Below are 21,885 nucleotides of genomic sequence, written 5' to 3'. Positions count from 1 at the left end.
AGAACCCCCACTCCCGGGCTGGTCACCCACGGCCGATGGCATGTCAGCTGCTCCTTGGATTGTGCAACCGAATGACGCTAGCCAATACCCCCAGTCCCAGACACAACTCTAGGAACCTCCCTCTTCCAGTGTCCCGTTATGTCTGCTGGACCTGCCAGCTTCTATGAGTTTGTCAATTTCACAAAGAAATTGATATGTACCAGGCTTGTTATCCCAAGGAAAGTCTCTGACACACTTCAAACCAAACGCACTGCTTCAGGTAGAATAAACAGATTATTTAACTATAAAGATAAATTTTAAGTGATTATAAGTCAAAGCACAAGAAGTCAGGTTTAGTCACGTGAAATAAAAGCAAAACGCATTCTAAGTTGATCTTAACACTTTCAGTGCCCTTACAAAGTTACATGCTTCTCACCACAGGCTGGCTGGTTGCCCTTCAGCCAGGCTCTCCCCTTTGATCTGCACTTCAGTCGCTTGGTGGTGGTGTCTGTAGATGTAGGTGGAAGAGAGAGGAAGAGCGTGGCAAAGTCTCTCCCTTTTATTATGTTCTTTCTTCCCTCTTGGCTTTGCCCCCCCCCCCACTTCAGAGTCAGGTGAGCATTATCTCATTGAAGTCCCAAACTGGACAAAGGAAGGGGAGGTGACTCACTTGAGAGTCCAACAGATAGATCCTTTTGTTGCTGCCTAGGCCAGCGTCCTTTGTTCTTGTGAGGTGGAGCTGGGTTTGTCCCATACTGCCCTGATGAATTGTGAACTGCCTCTCTGCTCTTGGAGCATTTTTGCCTGGGCTTATTTTAAGCCATGAGGATACAGTTTCAGCCTCGTAACGACATACATGAAATTATAACCTATAACATTACTGTAACAAGAAAAGGAGTACTTGTGGCACCTTAGAGACTAACCAATTTATTTGAGCATAAGCTTTCGTGAGCTACAGCTCACTTCATCGGATGCATACTGTGGAAACTGTAGAAGACATTATATACACAGAGACCATGAAACAATACCTCCTCCCACCCCACTCTCCTGCTGGTAATAGCTTATCTAAAGTGATCACTCTCCTTACAATGTGTATGATAATCAAGGTGGGCCATTTCCAGCATAAATCCAAGTTTAACCAGAACGTCGGGGGGGGCGGGGGAGGAAAAAACAAGAGGAAATAGGCTACCTTGCATAATGACTTAGCCACTCCCAGTCTCTATTTAAGCCTAAATTAATAGTATCCAATTTGCAAATGAATTCCAATTCAGCAGTTTCTCGCTGGAGTCTGGATTTGAAGTTTTTTTGTTTTAAGATAGCGACCTTCATGTCTGTAATTGTGTGACCAGAGAGATTGAAGTGTTCTCCGACTGGTTTATGAATGTTATAATTCTTGACATCTGATTTGTGTCCATTTATTCTTTTACGTAGAGACCGTCCAGTTTGACCAATGTACATGGCAGAGGGGCATTGCTGGCACATGATGGCATATATCACATTGGTGGATGTGCAGGTGAACGAGCCTCTGATAGTGTGGCTGATGTTATTAGGCCCTGTGATGGTGTCCCCTGAATAGATATGCGGGCACAGTTGGCAACGGGCTTTGTTGCAAGGATAGGTTCCTGGGTTAGTGGTTCTGTTGTGTGGTATGTGGTTGTTGGTGAGTATTTGCTTCAGGTTGCGGGGCTGTCTGTAGGCAAGGACTGGCCTGTCTCCCAAGATTTGTGAGAGCAGACTCCAGCGAGAAACTGCTGAATTGGAATTCATTTGCAAATTGGATACTATTAATTTAGGCTTAAATAGAGACTGGGAGTGGCTATTTCCCCTTGTTTTTTCCTATCCCCCCCCCCCCGACGTTCTGGTTAAACTTGGATTTATGCTGGAAATGGCCCACCTTGATTATCATACACATTGTAAGGAGAGTGGTCAGTTTGGATGAGCTATTACTAGCAGGAGAGTGAGTTTGTGTGTGTATGGGGGTGGGGAGTGAGAAAACCTGGATTTATGCTGGAAATGGCCCACCTTGATTATCATACACATTGTAAGGAGAGTGATCACTTTTAGATAAGCTATTACCAGCAGGAGAGTGGGGTGGGAGGAGGTATTGTTTCATGGTCTCTGTGTATATAATGTCTTCTGCAGTTTCCACAGTATGCATCCGATGAAGTGAGCTGTAGCTCACGAAAGCTTATGCTCAAATAAATTGGTTAGTCTCTAAGGTGCAACAAGTACTCCTTTTCTTTTTGCGAATACCGACTAACACGGCTGTTACTCTGAAACCTGATTACTGTAACAACAATGCTCAGTGCATCATGAGCCTTCCGAAGACACTCGACATGACACACTTTGCATTGGATGCCACACAGTCATATTATAAGGATGAACATGGGGGTGTAGGGTGTTTCCCCAAGGTACAGAGCGTCACACATGTCTGCTGCTCCGTGTGTTGGCTTACAACCGTATTGCAACTCCGGTAGCACGCGATTAGCAATGTTGCGTAGCAGACAAACAAGGAGTACTCTAGTCAAAACCTTTCCAGCGATAGAGAGTAATGGGATACCTCGATAGTTACCGCAATCGGACTTTTCACCTTTCCTCTTTTATATAGTGACGTCTTTGAAGTCTTGTGGTATGTCTTCAGTACTCCATATATTGAGAAATAGTACATGCAGTTGCCTTTGCAGGATCTCACCTCCATACTTGAATATTTTGCAGAAATACTGTTAGATCTTGGGGCCCTACAGTTCTTCACCCCGATTGCAGTGCTGACTTTGCCAAAGGAGAGGACTGTGTCCATGTTGGCTGACTCACTACTCTTCTTAATGCCTTATCTGTGATGGTGAACGGTGCGGTCAAAAGATCACTGAAATGCTGTCACCATCTCTGAAGGGTTTCTCCTGTGTTAGTGATCAGTGTTAGGCTGTTTGCACTCTTCAAAGTCACAGTAGTGGTATGTGTGGGACCATATATGTCTTTCATATATGTCTAGACCAGTGGCTCTCAAACTTTTGTACTGGTGACCCCTTTCACATAGCAAACCTCTGAGTGTGACCCCCCCCTATAAATTAAAAACACTTTTTTATATATTTAACACCATTATACATGCTGGAGGCAAAGCAGGATTTTGGGGGGGAGGCTGACAGCTTGTGACCCCCCCCATGTAATAACCTCTTGACCTCCTGAGGGGTCCCGACTCCCAGTTTGAGAACTCCTGGTCTAGACAGCATCAGTGAGATGACTGCTGGATTGTGTCCAGTTGCAGTGTCCACCCTTCAGGAAGGACGTTGAACAATTAGAAAGGCTTCAGAAACACGCTACAAGAATTGGAAACTCTGCTGTATGGTGATAGGCTAAAGGAGCTCAGTCTATTTAGCTCGACAAAGAGAAGTTTAAGAGATGGTGATTTACTCCATGTATAAATACTTACACGGGGAGAACATTTCTGGTAATGGAGGTAATTCTTTAACAAACAGGCAGAACAAGAGCCAATGGGTGGAATTTGAACCTCGACAAATTCAAACTGGAAATAAGGTGCATATTTTTAAATGAGGGAATTAGCCATTGGACGAGATTACCAAGGAAGGTTGTAGATTCTCCGTTATTTGAAATCAAGCCTGGATGTTTTTCTAAGGGAGAGACTCTTGTTCAACCACAAGATCGTGGACTTGCTGCAGCAGTTCCTGGGTGAAATTCTGTGCCTGTTCTACGCAGGAGGTCAGACTAGATGACATAGTCCTTTCTGGTTACCCCTCCCTAAAATCCATGATGTCATCCTTTAAATCATCCCTTCTAACATTTGCCTACAAGAAGCAAACAAAGCAAAACCTCCCTAACCTGACCTTTCTGTTACATGCAGCAATCTCAGCAATGTTCAGATTTATGGATATTTTGTTTTCTTCTGAAGGCTAATGCTCATACTGAGTCACTGAGTGATTTTTAATGCTCCTTCATCTCTTCCTCCTTATTGTTTGTGACCATCTCATAGTGTCACAGGTAATATTAGACCTGAAGCAAGAGTTTTGTGTCGCGGACTTTGACTTTCTACTGGGCTATGTGAAGAACTAAGTTTGTTCTTGGGCACTATAAAAATAATTTTACTGACAGCTGATTGTCTGAAGAGTTTTCCTCTTAGTCGCTTTCTAGGTTGTTGTTGTTTTTTCTTTTTAAACTTTTATCAGTGAATAACAATTCTGCTTCCTGATTGGCCGTCACATTCACTTTCCCATAATCTGTATCTATTTAGGATCTGCTATCAGGGCTGGCAAGGGTCAGACATCTCTCAGGACATTCATGCCTAGAGCCTCCCTTCTCACACATGCAGTGGGCTGCAGGGGGTCTCCTGCGATTGCTCATCCTGGCCACTGGAATGGATGACAGGTTTCAGAGTAGCAGCCCTGTTAATCTGTATCCGCAAAAAGAAAAGGAGGACTTGTGGCACCTTAGAGACTAACCAATTTATATGAGCATAAGCTTTCGTGAGTTACAGCTCACTTCATCGGATGCATGCAGTGGAAAATACAGTGGGGAAATTTTATATACACAGAGGACATGAAACAGTGGGTGTTACCATACCCACTGTAACGAGAGTGATCAGGTAAGGTGAGCTATTACCTGCAGGAGAGCGGGGGGGAAACACCTTTTGTAGTGATAATCAAGGTGGGCCATTTCCAGCAGTTGACAAGAACAGGTGAGGATCAGTGTGTGTGGGGGAATAAACATGGGTCCCTGGGGTGTTGAGGCATGTGGGTGATGGTGAGGTAGGTGTGAGAAGAGATCACGCCGATACCTTTTTATCTTGCCTCCTTTCCCCTGCTCTGTGTCCCAGCCAGGGCTCCATAGTATTTGCAAGCTTAAAGGGGTACAGGGATTTATGAGAGGAGCAGCATGGAGTGAGTTAAATCAAATGTAAAATTTAAATCACTGATTTTAATCATGATTTAAATAATCAATTTTAATTGTTTTCATTTGTACATTTTAGTTATTTTTTCTAAAGTAAGGTTGATTCTTGTTAGTTGGTAATTATTAAATCATGTTGGTTGGCAACTCAATATAGAAGCTATACTAAATTTGCTGCTGCTTTTTGCTAAGCTGGAGGCTACACTTGTTGATATACGTTTATTTAGGCAATTGTGAAGTTTAACTTACATGTATTCATTCTCTATTCTGACATGTTTTAGGTTAGAAAATGGTGAGTGGTGCATTTCTTATTTACTAGATTAATTGTTTACTTCTGATTTGTGTCAAGTTCTATTTGGATGGAAATTCAATTAAAAATGCAAAACAGCATTTTAAAAAAATAAACAACTTTAAACGTACTGGATACATATGAAAAACCTATTACAGTTTGCATTTAAAACTAACTGATTTATTAAGCAAAGGAAGTATTATCTGTAGCTAATGAATTCAGCTGGTAGTTTCTGGTCTCTGTCTTTCAAGAGTTTAGAATGAGTAGATCTTATCCTCTCACATCTAGTTTTCCTTGATCGATTGGAAGAGGAAAACAAGATTTCCTGCTTTTATCATTTCCAATTGGTTTCTTTACTTTGAATGAAGTCGTCATTGAACTGAACTAGTTGAATAAACTGAAATGAAGAAAATATTCTCTCTGCACCTATACAAGAGGCTACTGGTGTTTAAAACCTGGTTTAGTGCTTTAACAAATTCTGACTCTAAGTGCTTTGCCAGTGACTTCCACCATTTCAGTGGTTTGACTTTCTTTAAAACTTGGAAGCAAACATACAACTTGGTGTTATTTTTTGTATTTAATTTAAATGATTGTTATAGATTATAATACATTTAGGCTTTAACATAAGTGGTCAATTTCAATTTTAATTATCAATAAGTTTTAAAAAATATCTGATTTAAATAAAAATGTCAGATTTTTAAATTTTATTTAAAAAAAAAATCAATTCGTATCCACCCTGGAGAGGAGGGGCAGTGAGGCCAACTGGCTGCATGTTCAGAATATGCCAGGGTGGGCCTCAGCTTCATTCCCTTTGGACTCAAGTTACTGGTGTGTACTTACAGCTCTAACTCCAGTTTAAGTAGTTTATCTGGGAGAGAGCCTGCACTATGATGTGTCAGCAAAACAGGCCAATGCAACTTGGACAAGGTTTTTAGCTATAGGGACAGAGAGAAGAGGGTATGCCTCAGAGCTGAGAAGAATGGACAGCCATTGTGACTTCAAAAATCATGTGCAAACACACAACAAGAGATTTGCTTATAAAGCATGATCTTTAAAATAAAAGGAGAAGAGCATGTCTTTTTGGTCTGGCTTCTGCTTTTCAGTCTCTTCAGAGGGGTAGTTCAGGTCTCTGTGAGCGTGCAGGGTAAGGATGGAAATACATTCTGAAACATACACCAAGTGCACATGTACGAATCTATTCTCTTCTGCTTAGGTTCTTATTCCACACTCATCATCATGGTATCTAGGCATCTCCCCCAGATGTGGGCTCCATGTTACCTTTTTCAACTCTCAGGGTGACAGCTTTTTGCTCTGTGAGTCCCTGCTCCGGGCACTCTCCAGCTTCTCCCAGGCAGTTCTGAAGGTGGAGAGAACAAATCTGGAGGGAGGAAGTCTGTATGCTCTCAGTGTTCTCTCCAGAGGGCTCATCCAGATAGGACAGGAGTGTAGGAAACTGTGCAAATAAACCCAAACACCAGATATCCACACTGTGTCATGTTCCACCTCTGATCATTAATAAGTGCCATGGGGTAAAGCTTTGGTCAGTGATTCTCTTCTCAGTTGTTACTGGTCCCTTTTCCCTTTCTCTCCAGGTATTCTGCTACCCACAGGCTTCCTTATCCAGGGAGAAGGTCTTGCCAATGCACCAGACTAGTGTGGAGGGGGTGGAAGACATGTCCATGCTGGGAGACCTGCATGAGGCTGCTATCCTGCTCAACCTGCATCAGCGCTACCAACAGGACAGCATATATGTAAGTGTCTAAGCTGGGTGACGTCCATGGTGGCTGATGCCCTCTGTTTATCTTCTGGAGCTGCCAACTTACATATAGAATATTGATTTGAACAATGTCCCCTGAGCTACAGAGACTGTTCCCAGTGGATAAAGAGGGAATTCCCTCTCCTCTGCATGTACATTGAATCCTAGGTTTCTCTTGCTCCCCCCGCCCACAAGCCTTAAGCTCCTGTAATTCCCCTGCTTCAAAAGAGGGGCTTACCCTCCTTTTGGTAAGGAAGAAAAGTCCCTGTCCGTGGATATTCCGTTCTGGGCTTTGGGATGGTTTTGCAGGGCTGTTTCTCTTCTGTGCTTCTGAGTTTATGACATTATATTCCTTGTGTCCCCCGAGTCCCCAGCTCTTGCTGATCTGAATACAGTTGGGCAGAGGTTATAGGTTGATCAAATGGCCAGTAAGGATTAGAAGGTGTGTAGTGGTTCTCCAAGTGATTGTGCCTTTGTGTAGTGCACTTCATGTTGCATATGTACTCCATGCACTAAGGACTGGAGATTTTCCCTTATCAGTGTCCATGTGGTCTGCACATCTATCCAGTCCACTACTCATACTTTGCACCAAAGGAAGAAAGGGGGCTGCCGGACTGCCATCTTCGTTCCTTCTTACCACTCGTGTTCTAAGGTGGAGCTTCAGTGCTTGTGCTGACTTCAGCTTTTCTATACATATTTTTTTTTAACGTTTTTAAAAAATTCTTAATTAGCTAGCTCTATAGTAAGGTTAGTTAAGCGATAGCTTAGGGCAGGGATAGTCTATTATTTTTTGTCAAGGTTCAGACTCCAGAGAAGAAAATAATAAAAAAATCAACAATAATAAGTAAGTAAATAGATTTTGGGATCCATTCAAAAGCGTTTGGCAGTCCAGATTTGGCTCACGATCTGTCTGTTGACTACACCTGGCTTAGCGGTTCGGTTCTTTATTTGGAACCCCTCTTGTGGAAGGGAAGGTGTTGCTGCACGCCTTCCAGCTTGACCTGCCAACGGTTGCGGGGAGTGAGTTGCGATGCATGCCACAAGCTCTTTCCAGTCACAGACTACCACTATGCTTGTCTGTACTGCCTGGGGGACGCGCACATCCTTTCCAGCTGCAGTATCTGCAGGTCCTTCCCAAATAGAATTGTGCAGTCCAGGGAGTTTTGGCTCTGAAATTCCCTCATAGAAGAAACCACGAAAGCGGGAACAACAACTGACTGGGGAGACTCCCCGCCCCCATACATCATCCTGAAGAAGGTAGGAGTGGCTCCTCTTCTTCTTTGGTTCTGGGCGGCTTCAAGACCTTTACCCCACCTCTGGCTCCGAGAGACTCTGGAGATCAGAGCCAGGGCAGATGGGGAAGGGCTCCAAAAGAACAAGAGGGAAGGTTCCCTGTTCAAGCCCTCTAACAAGAGGCAGGAGTCCCCATCCCATCACAAGTCATTAGGAGCTTCATTCTCCAAAGTGGGACTGTCCGGTACTAGGAAGGACTGGACCAGGACTTCTTTGAAGGCCAAAATTGCAGCACCCTCTGGTACTGGGACTGCTTCTTCAGCACCAAATCCCACATCAGTGCCGCTGGAACCAGTGCACACTTCAGTGATCTGAGCTGTGGAGATGTCTCCATCTTCTCTGGTTCACTTCTCAGCTCTGGAAGACCTTCTGTTGCTCCTGGACCTGGAGTAATCACTCTTCTCCAGGCCTCATTTCCTGACACTGGGACCCCAGCTGGCACCGATATCTCGAAGGTAGAATCATAGAATATCAGGGTTGGAAGGGACCTCAGGAGGTCATCTAGTCCAACCCCCTGCTCAAAGCAGGACCAATCCCCAACTAAATCATCCCAGCCAGGGATTTGTCAAGCCTGACCTTAAAAACTTCTAAGGAAGGAGATTTCACCACCTCCAGAGGTAACCCATTGCAGTGCTTCACCACCCTCCTAGTGAAAAAGTTTTTCCTAATATCCAACCTAAACCTCCCCCACTGCAACTTGAGACCATTACTCCTTGTTCTGTCATCTGGTACCACTGGGAACAGTCTAGAGCCATCCTCTTTGGAACCCCGTTTCAGGTCGTTGAAAGCAGCTATCAAATCCCCCCCATTCTTCTCTTCTACAGACTAAACAATCCCAGTTCCCTCAGCCTCTCCTCATAAGTCATGTGTTCCAGTCCCCTAATCATTTTTGTTGCCCTCCGCTGGATGCTTTCCAATTTTTCCACATCCTTCTTGTACTGTGGGGTCCAAAACTGGACACAGTACTCCAGATGAGGCCTCACCAATGTTGAATAGAGGGGAACAATCGCGTTCCTCGATCTGCTGGCAATGCCCCTACATATACATCCCAAAATGCCATTGGTCTTCTTGGCAGCAAGGGCACACTGTTGACTCATATCACTCTTCTCATCCACTGTAACCCCTAGGTCCTTTTCTGCCGAACTGCTGCTTAGCCATTCGGTCCCTAGTCTGTAACAGTGCATGGGATTCTTTGGTCCTAAGTGCAGGACTCTGCACTTGTCCTTGTTGAACCTCCTCAGATTTCTTTTGGCCCAATCCTCTCATTTGTCTGGGGCCCTCTGTATCCTATCCCTACCCTCCAGCGTGTCTACCTCTCCTCCCAGTTTAGTGTCATCTGCAAACTTGCTGAGGGTGCAATCCACACCATCCTCCAGATCATTTATGAAGGTATTGAACAAAACCAGCCCCAGGACCGACCCTTGGGGCACTCCTACCAGCTGCCATCCTGATACCAGCTGCCATCCCATCCTGATACCAGCTGCCAACTAGACATGGAGCCATTGATCACTACCCGTTGAGCCCGACAATCTAGCCAACTTTCTATGCACCTTATAGTCCATTCATCCAGCCCATACTTCCTTAACTTGCTGGCAAGAATACTGTGGGAGACTGTGTGAAAAGCTTTGCTAAAGTCAAGGAACAACCCGTCCAGTGCCTTCCCCTCATCCACAGAGCCAGTTATCTCGTCATAGAAGGCAATTAGATTAGTCAGGCATGACTTGCCCTTGGTGAATCCATGCTGACTGTTCCTGATCACTTTCCTCTCCTCTAAGTGCTTCAGAATTGTTTCCTTGAGGACCTGCTCCATGATTTTTCCAGGGACTGAGGTGAGGCTGACTGGCCTGTAGTTCCCAGGATCCTCCTCCTTCCCTTTTTAAAAGATGGGCACTACATTAGCCTTTTTCCAGTTGACCGGGACCTCCCCCAATCGCCATGAGTTTTCAAAGATAATGGCAATGGCTCTGCAATCACATCCGCCAGCTTCTTTAGCGCACTCGGATGCAGCGCATCCGGCCCCATGGACTTGTGATCGTCCAGCTTTTCTAAATAGTCCCGAACCACTTTTCTCCACAGAGGGCTGGTCACCTCCTCCCCATGCTGTGCTGCCCAGTGCAGTAGTCTGGGAGCTGACCTTGTTTGTTAAGACAGAGGCAAAAAAAGCATAGAGTACATTAGCTTTTTCCACATCCTCTGTCACTAGGTTGCCTCCCTCCTTCAGCAAGGGGCCCACGCTTTCCTTGACTTTCTTCTTGTTGCTAACATACCTGAAGAAACCCTTTTTGTTACTCTTGACATCTCTTGCTAGCTGCAACTCCAAGTTGATTTGGCCTTCCTGATTTCATTCCTGCATGCCCGAGCAATATTTTTATACTTTTCCCTGGTCATTTGTCCAATCTTCCACTTTTTGTAAGCTTCTTTTTTTGTTTAAGATCAGCAAAGATTTCACTGTTAAGCCAAGCTGGTCGCCTGTCCTATTTACTATTCTTTCTACACATCGGGGTCGTTTGTCCCTGTAACCTCGATAAGGATTCTTTAAAATACAGCCAGCTTTCCTGGACTCCTTTCCCCCTCATGTTATTCTCCCAGGGGATCCTGCCCATCAGTTCCCTGAGGGAGTCAAAGTCTGCTTTTCTGAAGTCCAGGGTCCGTATTCTGCTGCTCTCCTTTCTTCCTTGTGTCAGGATCCTGACCTCGACCATCTCATGGTCGCTGCCTCCCAGGTTCCCATCCACTTTTGCTTCCCCTACGAATTCTTCCCAGTTTGTGAGCAGCAGGTCAAGAAGAGCTCTGCCCCTAGTTGTTTCCTCCAACACTTGCACCAGGAAATTGTCCCCTACATTTTCCAAAAACTTCCTGGATTTTCTGTGCACCGCTGTATTGCTTTCCCAGCAGATATCAGGGTAATTGAAGTCTCCCATGAGAACCAGGGCTTGCGATCAAGTAACTTCCGTGAGTTGCCGGGAGAAAGCCTCGTCCACCTCATCCCCCTGGTCCGGTGGTCTATAGCAGACTCCCACCACGCCATTACCCTTGTTGCTCACGCTTCTAAACTTAATCCAGAGACTCTCAGGTTTTTCTGCAGTTTCATACTTGAGCTCTGAGCAGTCATACTGCTCCCTTACATACAGTGCAACTCCCCTACCTTTTCTGCCCTGCCTGTCCTTCCTGAACAGTTTACATCCATCCATGACAATACTCCAGTCATGTGAGTTATCCCACCAAGTCTCTGTTATTCCAATCACATCATAATTCCTTGACTGTGCCAGGACTTCCAGTTCTCCCTGCTTGTTTCCCAGGCTTCTTGCATTTGTGTATAGGCACTTGAGATAACTTGCTGATCATCCCTCTTTCTCAGTATGAGGCAGGAGCCCTGCCCTCTCGCGTGCTCCTGCTCGTGCTTCCTCCCGGTATCCCACTTCCCCACTTACGTCAGGGCTTTGGTCTCCTTCCCCCGGTGAACCTAGTTTAAAGCCCTCCTCACTAGGTTAGCCAGCCTGCTTGCTAAGATGCTCTTCCCTCTCTTCGTTAGGTGGAGCCCGTCTCTGCCTAGCACTCCTCCTTCTTGGAACACCATCCCATGGTCAGAGAATCCAAAGCCTTTTCTCCAACACCACCTGCGTAGCCACTCATTGACTTCCACGATTCGACGGTCTCTACCCAGGCCTTTTCCTTCCACAGGGAGGATGGACAAGAAAACCACTTGCGCCTCAAACTCCTTTATTCTTCTTCCCAGAGCCACGTAGTCTGCAGTGATCCGCTCAAGGTCATTCTTGGCAGTATCATTGGTGCCCACGTGGAGAAGCAGGAAGGGGTAGCGATCCAAGGGCTTGATGAGTTTCAGCAGTCTCTCCATCACATCGTGAATCCTAGCTCCTGATAAGCAGCAGACTTCTCGGTTTTTCCGGTCAGGGCAGCAGATAGATGACTCAGTCCCTCTGAGGAGGGAGTCCCCGACCACCACCACCCGCCTCCTTCTCTTGGGAGCGCTGGTCGTGGAACCCCGATCCCTAGGACAGTGCATCTCATGCCTTCCAATCGGCGGAGTCTCCTTCTGCTCCCTTCCCTCAGATGTATCATCTAGTCCACTCTCCGCATTAGTACCTGTGGAGAGAACATGAAAACGGTTGCTTACCTGTATCTGCGTTGCTGGTACATGGACACTCCCCTTTCTTCTTCTGGAGGTCACATGCTGCCAAATTTCTTCACTGTCGTCCTGTCCCCACTGCACAGCCTGCTCTGAATCGTCAGAATGTTGTGTCTGTAGAAGCGTATCCTGACGTCAGTCCAGGAAATCTTTCTCTTATGCAACGCAGGGTCGATACCTGTTGCTCCAGACCATGAACCTTCTCTTCCAATATGGAGACCAGCTTGCACTTTGTACAGACAAAGTCATTTCTGTCCTGTGGAAGAAAGACAAACGTGGCACATCCAGTGCAGGTCACAAGAGCTGAACGCTCACCATCCATATTACCTTCCTTCTTCGAGCTTCCTCAGGAGTTGTAGTAACTACTCAGAGAAACTGGCAAGATGTAAGCCTCAGTGGGCTCTCCCCAGACAAACTCCCTCTGTTAGTCTCTCTGCTGTTTGCTGCTCAGCTGGTTCTCAGCTGACTGGCTTTTTATAACAGTCAGGCCCACTCAAGGCTCACCTGGAACAAAGCACTCCCAATTCACACTTTTAAAACAATCAAGCACATGGTCAAACTGTCCAACTGTCCCCGCAACAGACACTCTGATACTCACCAACACAGCCCCCCAATGCAGCACTTAGCATACCTCCTCTCGGACAGATCCCTGGCAAACTCCCTCTGTTTGCTGCTCTGCTCTCTTCACCTGCGGGCATGGTACTTGGATGGATGTCAAGTTAGATAGGGCCTGTTCGATTAATGTCAAGGGCATCCTGATCAGCAGTAGAAAGAAAGCTACCAAGAACATAGGTGCTAACTTTTCCCGGCGCCGGTGGGTGCTCAATGCCACCCCACCCTGAATCCACCCCTGCCCTGCCCCCATTCCAACCCCTTCCCCAAAGTCTCCGCCCCCTCTCTGCTCCTACTGGACTCCTTCCCCAAATCCCGGCCCTGGCCCCACCTCTTCTCCGAGTGTGCTGCGTTCCTCCTTGTTTCCCCTCCCTCCCATTGCTTGCTGCCGTGAAACAGCTGTTTTGTGGCGGCAAGCTCTGGGAGCTAGGGGGAGAAGCGGGGCCGCGGTGCACTCAGGGGAGGTGAGCTGCTGTGGGGGGGCAGGGCGGGGAGCTGATGGTGGGTGAAGAGCACCCACCAATTTTTCCCCGTTGGTGCTCCACCCACAGAGTTGGCACCTATGACCAAGAAATATTATGAAGCAAAGTGGAATGGGTTTATGTTTATGTTTTGGTGTAACCAACAAGGAATTTCCCCTTTACAGGCTAAGATTCCAGATGTATTGGACTGCCTTTTGTCCTTAAAATCCTGGGTGCTATCTGTTAGCTCCCTCGGAGTACACCTAATGGCTGTCAGTGTGTTTCATCCCCCCGTAGACAACTACTCTGTGTTTTCACACCCACTCATGGCCCAGTTCCTGAAGGGCATGATTTAAGTCTTCTCTGTGTTGGCAAAACTGGTACCACTCCAGGACTTGAACTTTGTTTTATCAGTTCTCACTAAGTTTCCATTTGAGCCCCAAGCATCCCACTCTCTACTACATCTTTCTGTGAAGGTAGCATTTTTGGTCACTCTTATGTCGGTCAGAAGAATTGGGGAGCTAAGGATGCTTGTGGCTGACCCTCCCCCATACAGTTTTCCACAGGGATAGGATATCTATGAGGTTACATTCTAAATTTATCCCTAAGGTGGTGTCAGACTTGCACATCAACCAAAGGATCCCTCTTCCAATGTTTTACCCTAAACCTCATTCTAGCAGTGGAGAGGTGGCACTCACTGGACATGCAGAGGGCTCTTGCAGGTTACTTGGTAAAAATGAAATCCTTTTGAAAGGCCCCTAGACTCTTTGCCTCATTCATGGAACATATGCAAGGGGAGAGGCCATTTCCTCCCAAAGGCTGTCTAGATAATCCTTAGTCCTGCCTTGAGTGCAGGGGACTGGAGTAGATGACCTCTAAGGTCCCTTACAGTTCTAGGATTCTGTGAAATGGATCTCAGGGTGCATCCAACTCTGCTATGAGATTAACATCTCCTTTGAGGGCAGCATGAAAACTCATTTGACTAGACTTCAGGCAGCACTGATCATTTCCCTTTGAGAAATCCCTATTTCCCTGTTGCTGACTTCTATAGAGCAGCAATTTGGAGTTCCAGTCACACCTTCACTGGGCAGGGCGGTTCTGCAATCTGTTGTGTCATAGGACTCCAGCCCCCACCTCCTTATAAAGACGCGGCTGGTGAATCACCTGAAGTGAACTACACATAGGGACAGTCACTCAGAGAAGGCTGGGTTGCTCAGCTTGTAGTAGTTTGAGGTTTTTGATGTGTTGTCCCTATGTGCCACTACCTGCCTTCCTTCCTCACTGTCTGGTTTTCCTCTACTGGGAGTTAGGGGTGGAAAAATAACTAAGATGGTGGCTATCTGGCAGCCCCATTTATTTCTTTGATGTGGAGTCCAAGAAAAGTGGGGGTGTTTGCGTGGGCCCACAGGCACGGCTAGGGAAAAATCTCTAGTCCTAGGTGCATGGAGCAGATATGTAACCTGAAGTGCACTAACCATAGGGAAAATAAATCTTGAATAGTTCAAATTACGACCAGGTGAGTAACCCATCCTTTCTGAATGGTGAATATAGGTTGTGGCCCAAGTATCTCGAGTAACTTGGGCAAATATGATCCATCATTGAAAAGAACCAAGAAAGAGCAACTATTGCCAGACTCTGCCCCCTTACTGTTCAGTAATGTCTGTTGTTGGCTGGCTCTGGCCCCTCTCCAAGAGGACTACACAAAGCCCCTGTCACATAGATACGGTTTCTGAATTTCCTTTTAAACCCTGTGGGACAGAGTTCTCTGGTGCACCTCCAACCAAGGAGTTTCCAGGAGTGACCCACATACAGGACAAGGGGTGCAGGATGGGGTGACCATGCTTTTGAGAAGACCCCTTTAGGGTTTAAGGAAAAGAGATTGAAAGGGGCTCACTGTGCTTTACCTGTGCCCAAAGCTCTTCAGAGTGTGACAGTAAAATGTGAATCTCCAAATGTGTTGCCTAGCAACTGTTACTAAGGCAACAACACTGTATTCATCTTGTATTCCAGTAAATGGTCAATTAAGTTACCTGGTTTCTAGAAAGTCGCCTGTCTATATTGGGATTTGAAGGAGACTGCAAATTCTCTCTCTCTCTCATAGTACTTTGAGTAGTGTCAGGCACACTGACATCACTTAAATCATAAAAATAGCAACCTTGTTCCCTAACCCTCTCCTCATAGCTCTGACTGTCTGACTCTTCCTCTTGTTCATCCTCTGCCGTATCTCATTCTTCAGTATCATTTCTCTGTTCTGGTTCCTAGGGTTATGCCTAGTATATGAGAGGGGGATTGAAAGAGGCAAGGGATGCAATTAATGATGTTTCAGAAATAGTTGAAATATTAAATACCTTTTCAACCAGAAGAAGTCTGGAAAAATTAGGAAGAAAGATCTTGTTAAAATAACTACCAATTGAGAGGAGGTCAAGGAATACCTGGCTAATTAAAACACAAATAAACCCCATAAACCAGACAGTCGAACAGATGTGTTAGAGGGCTTATTCCTTCACCCTCCCACTTCCCTGGTTCTTCTTGCGTGAACAGAGAGCAACAATATCCGAAGTCCAAAGGTGCAAACAATTCTATGTTTATTGGGGTGAACTTTCAGCAAGCTTAAATCCAAGTTCCTTTTTCCTTATTTTTGAATCCAAGCTTACTTCCTGTTTGCCCCTAATTTATACAGTAGTATTCTCAGCTATACCTTAACCAATCATTTCACTGAAATTTACGTAACCAAGTCTAACATATTGTAACATGAATAGCTAACCAATTATACTCCACCACCTTAATTAGTTTACACCTAGCAAAATTAATTACACAGCAGACAGAAACAATCACAGAACCAGACAGAGACCATGCAAATAAACAATAGCAAAGTGGGAACTATAATAGCAAAACAATACAGAAGTGAGGATTTTACAACTACATCTATAAAGACATAAGGGTTTGCCAACTATGTCAATTGATTATAAATAAATAGGTTATAAATGAGTTCTTACCAAACAGAAAACTATCAAACTAAATTTCCTTTTACATCTTCTAGGCTCTTCCCTTTCTCTGGAGGTGATAGATTGGATCACCTTTCCAACAGCCCCAGATTGCCTTATTTCAATATGACTGATTTGAAATGTGTGAAGACATGACCTTACATTTTCCAGCTTATGGCTGCTCTCACTGCTAAACCAAAGGCCTGAGCTTAAGAACAGGGCCTCAGACTGTCACAGTGGGAGAATGCCTTTACACAGGCAGACAGTGATTTTGATTCTTTCTTTTATACCTCTATTACTAGCTAAATGATAAACATAGACCTAAATTCTTAAAGTAGAGGCCTTTACAGACAGGCCTGAATAGCTATACCCTAACAACATGCACTCCGGGGAATTAGTAAACTAAATTACTGCTTGTGACGTTCCCCTCTCGTGTTATCTGGACAGCGATCTGCTAGGTCACTCCAATCCTTGACTCTGGGAGCCAGCCTGACCCTGCTCTGCTGTGAGAACCCTCACTCCTGGGCTGTTCACGCACGACCTCTGACATGTAAGCTGCTCCCAGCTACTTGCAACCGAATAACACTAGCCGATATCTCTGGTCCCAGCCACAACCCTAGGAACCTGTCTTGCAGTGTCCAGATATGCCCGCTGGACACTGCAAGCTTATATGAGTTCATTAATTTAACAAAGAAATTTATATGCACCAGGCTTGTTATCCCAAGGGGAGTCTCTGACATGCTTCAAACCAAAATGCACTGCTTCAGGTAGGATAAACCAATTTATTAACTACAACAATAGATTTTAAGTGATGATAAGTCAAAGCACAACAAGACGGATTTGGTCAAGTGAAATAAAAGCAAAACACATTCTAAGCTGATCTTAACACTTTCAGTGTCCTTACAAACTTAGATGCTTCTCGTCACAGGCTGGCTGGTTGCCCTTCAGCCAGGCTCTTCTCTTTGATCAGCACTTCAGTCGCTTGGTGGTGGTGTCTGTAGATGGAGGTGGAAGAGAGAGAGAGCATGGCAAGCGTCTCTCCCTTTTATCATGTTCTTTCTTCCCTCTTGCTTTGCCACCCCCCTTCAGAGTCAAGCGAGCATTACCTCATCATAGTCCCAAACTGACCAAAGGAAGGGGGGTGACTCACTCAAGAGTCCAACAGATCCTTTGTTGCGGCCTAGGCCAATGTCCTTTATTCCTGTGAGGCTGCGTTTGCCCATACATGCCCTGATGAGGTGTGAACTGCCCCTCTGCTCTTGGAGAATTTTTGCCTGGGCTTGTTTTAAATCATGAGGATACATTTTCAGCCTCATAACTATATACATGAAATTATAACCTTTAACATTATTATAACATTACTATAACAACAATGCTCAGTGCATCATGAGCCTTCCGAAGACACTCGACATGACACACTTTGCATTGGATACCACACAATCATATTATAAGGATGAACATGGGGGTGTAGGGTGTTCCCCCAAGGTACAGCGCGTCACATTGTGTCCTTGAGTATTCATGAAAGTCATGAACATATGGGAGAGGTACCAGAAAACCGGAGGAACATAGGAATGGCCATACTGGGTCAGATGAGGGGTCCATCTAGCTCAGTGTCCTGTCTTCTGACAGTGGCTGGTGTCAGATGCTTCAGAGGAAATGAACAGAACAAGGCACCTTTGAGTGATCCATCTCCTGTAGTCCCGTCCTAGCTTCTGGCAGTTGGAGCATGGGGTTGTGTCCCTGACCATCTTGGCTAATAGTCATTGATGGACCTATCCTCTGGGAATTGACCTAATTCTTTTTTGAGCCCAGTTATACTTTTGGCCTTCACAACATCCCACGGCAACAAGTTCCCATAGTGGTTGACTGTGTGTTATTGAAAAAGTACTTCCTTTTGTTTGTTTTAAACCTGCTGCCTATTAATTTTATCAGGTGACTCCTAGTTCTTGTGTTGTGTGAAGGAGTTAATCACACTTCCTTATTCATGTTGTCCACACCATTCATGATTTTATAGATCTCTATCATATCCCCCCTTAGTTGTGTCTCTTCTAAGATAAACAGTTCCAGATTTTTTAATCTTCCCTCTTACGGAAGCTGTTCCATATCCCGAATAATTTTTGTTGTCCTTCTCTGAACCTTTTTCAGTTCTAATATATCTTTTTTCAGATGGGGTGACCAGAACAGTACATGGTTTTCAAGGTGCGGGCCTACCATAGATGTATATGATGGCATTAGGTTTTTTTCAGTTTTATTATCTTTCTCTTTCCTTATGGTTCCTAACGTTCTGTTAGCTTTTTTAACTGCTGCTGCACGTTGAGCGGATGTTTTCAGAAAACTATCTGTGACGACTCCAAGATTGCTTTCTCGAATGGTAACTGCTAATTTTGACCCTATCATTTTCATAGAATATCAGGGTTGGAAGGGACCTCAGGAGGTCATCTAGTCCAACCCCCTGCTCAAAGCAGGACCAATCCCCAACTAAATCATCCCAGCCAGGGATTTGTCAAGCCTGATCTTAAAATCTTCAAAGGAAGGAGATTCCATCACCTCCCTAGGTAACGCATTCCAGTGCTTCACCACCCTCCTTAGTGAAAAAGTTTTTCTTAATATCCAACCTACACCTCCCCCTCTGCAACCTGAGACCATTACTCCTTGTTCTGTCATCTGCTACCACTGAGAACAGTCTAGATCCATCCTCTTTGGAACCCCCTTTCAGGTAGTTGAAAGCAGCTATCAAATCCCCCCTCATTCTTCTCTTCTGCAAACTAAACAATCCCAGTTCCCTCAGCCTTTCCTCATAAGTCATGTGCTCCAGTCCCCTAATCATTTTTGTTGGTCTCCGCTGGACTCTTTCCAATTTTTCCACATCCTTCTTGTAGTGTGGGGCCCAAAACTGGACACAGTACTCCAGATGACGCCTCACCATTGTCGAATAGAGGGGAACGATCACGTCCCTCGATCTGCTGGCAATGCCCCTACATTTACATCCCAAAATGCCATTGGCGTTCTTGGCAACAAGGTCACACTGTTGACTCATATCCAGCTTCTCATCCACTGTCACCCCTAGGTCCTTTTCTGCCGAACTGCTGCTTAGCCATTCGGTCCCTAGTCTGTAGCGGTGCATGGGATTCTTCCATCCTAAGTGCAGGACTCTGCACTTGTCCTTGTTGAACCTCATCAGATTTCCTTTGGATCAATCCTCTCATTTGTCTAGGTCGCTCTGTATCCTATCCCTACCCTTCAGCGTGTCTACCTCTCCTCCCAGTTTAGTGTCATCTGCAAACTTGCTAAGGGTACAATCCGCGCCATCCTCCAGATCATTAATGAAGATATTGAACAAAATCGGCTCCAGGACCGACCCTTGTGGCACTCCACTTGATACCAGCTGCCAACTAGACATGGAGCCATTGATCACCACCCATTAAGCCTGACGATCTAGCCAGCTTTCTATCCACCTTATAGTCCATTCATCCAGCCCATACTTCTTTAACTTGCTGGCAAAAATACTGTAGAAGACCTTGTCAAAAGCTTTGCTAAAGTCAAGGAATAACCCGTCCACTGCTTTCCCCTCATCCACAGAGCCAGTTATCTCATCATAGAAGGCAATTAGATTAGTCAGGCATGACTTGCCCTTGGTGAATCCATGCTGACTGTTCCTGATCACTTTCCTCTCCTCTAAGTGCTTCAGAATTGTTTCCTTGAGGACCTGCTCCATGATTTTTCCAGGGACTGAGGTGAGGCTGTCTGGCCTGTAGTTCCCAGGATCTTCCTCCTTCCCTTTTCTAAAGATGGGCACTACATTAGCCTTTTTCCAGTCGTCCGGGACTTCCCCCAATCGCCATGAGTTTTCAAAGATAATGGCCAATGGCTCTGCAATCACATACGCCAACTCCTTCAGCACTCTTGGATGCAACGCATCCAGCCCCATGGACTTGTGCTCGTCCAGCTTTTCTAAGTAGTCCCGAACCACTTCTTTCTCCACAGAGGGCTGGTCACCTCCTCCCCATGCTGTGCTGCCCAGTGCAGCAGTCTGGGAGCTGACCTTGTTCGTGAAGACAGAGGCAAAAAAAGCATTGAGTACATTAGCTTTTTCCACATCCTCTGTCATTAGGTTGCCTCCCTCATTCAAGAAGGGGCCCACGCTTTCCTTGACTTTCTTCTTGTTGCTAACATACCTGAAGAAACCCTTCTTGTTACTCGTAACATCTCTTGCTAGGTTTTGTATGTATGTATTTTGTATGTATGGTTGGGATTATTTGTTCCAGTGCGCATTATTTTGCACTTATTACTCCTGTGGGAATTCAGCACTGCTGTGCATGTGCAGAATTTATGTCTAAGGCTAAGTTTTTGTCATGGTTATTTTTAGTAAAAGTCACGGACAGGTCTTGGGCAATAATGAAAAATTCATGGAAACCCGTGACCTGTCCTTGACTTTTACTAAAAACGCCCATGACAAAATGGGTAGCCTGGGCAGCTGGGGGGTCGTGGGGGAGGGCTGGGAGCTCCAGGGCCATCCCCGCTGTGGCTGGGAGCTGCCGGAGTCCGCACTGCTGCCTGCACTTGTCACCCGTGGTGGCTGGGAGCTCTGTGGATCCCCCACCACCTGCGGTGCATGGGAGCAGTGGGGATTCCCCCTGCCACTGCGTCCCCCCTGCCTCCCAGGGCAACCGTGAGCAGCAGAGATGACCCCTGCCGCTCGGGGTGGCATTGAGCAGCGGGGATTCCCCCTGCCACCAGATTCACCCTGCCGTCCATGGCGGCAGGGAGCAGCTCAGGTCCCTCCTGCAGCCCATGCTGGCGGGGAGCGGTGTGCCGGTCCCTCCTGCCGCCTGGGGTGGCTGTGGGCAGTGGGGATTCCCCCTGCTGCTGTGTCCCTCCTGCCGCCCGTGGCGTCTGGGAGCAGTGGATCCTCCCTGCCACCCCTGCAGCTCTCTGTCTCCGCAGGCACCAGAGGACCCTCCAGCTCCCAGCCGGCGGCTGGTTGAAGTCACAAAGGTCTTTGGAAGTCACAGATTCCATGACTTCTGTGAACAAATCACAGCCTTATTTATGCCCCTCACAGCTTTCTTTGCTTCCCTGCAGAAAAATTACTTTCTGATGGGGAAGGAAAGGGAAGTCACATGAGCAGTCAACCACAAGCATTACCAATTCACTGCCCTACCATTCGGCCTCTCAACAGCCCCCCGGGTGTTCACCAAGTGCAGGTCTGTTGTGGCTGCTTTCCTCTGTTGCCAGCAGGTGCAAGTATACCCCTACCTCGACTGGCTGCTCAGGGGCCACACCAAGGCACAGGTGCAGTCCCAAATCTGTCAGGTGCACGTTCGAGTGGCTGGGTCTCCTCCTGAACTTGCGGAAGTCGACCTTGGAACCGACCCAGAGAATAGAATTCATTGGGGGCAGTGTTAGACTCGGTTCAGGCGCGAGCTCTTCTGCCAGAGACCCGATTTCAAGCCATCACGGGCATAATT

At 46.1% G+C, this 21,885-nt stretch overlaps 1 protein-coding gene across 1 annotated transcript in view; it reads left to right on the top strand.

Moving 5' to 3' along the window:
- The window catches only part of LOC140895349 (unconventional myosin-X), a 274,354-nt gene that overhangs the window by 55,603 nt on the left and 196,866 nt on the right, over positions 1-21,885 (top strand). Inside the window, exon 3 of the mRNA XM_073304794.2 lies at positions 6,757-6,915. Within this exon, the coding sequence (XP_073160895.2) occupies positions 6,757-6,915 (159 nt within the window). The remainder of the gene's footprint in view (positions 1-6,756; positions 6,916-21,885) is intronic.

Source organism: Lepidochelys kempii, chromosome 11 (assembly GCF_965140285.1).
Source record: "Lepidochelys kempii isolate rLepKem1 chromosome 11, rLepKem1.hap1, whole genome shotgun sequence".
NCBI classification, from domain to species: Eukaryota; Metazoa; Chordata; order Testudines; family Cheloniidae; genus Lepidochelys; species Lepidochelys kempii.
The sequence above is the reverse complement of the archived record's forward strand: the minus strand, read 5'-3'. Positions and strand labels throughout refer to the sequence as shown.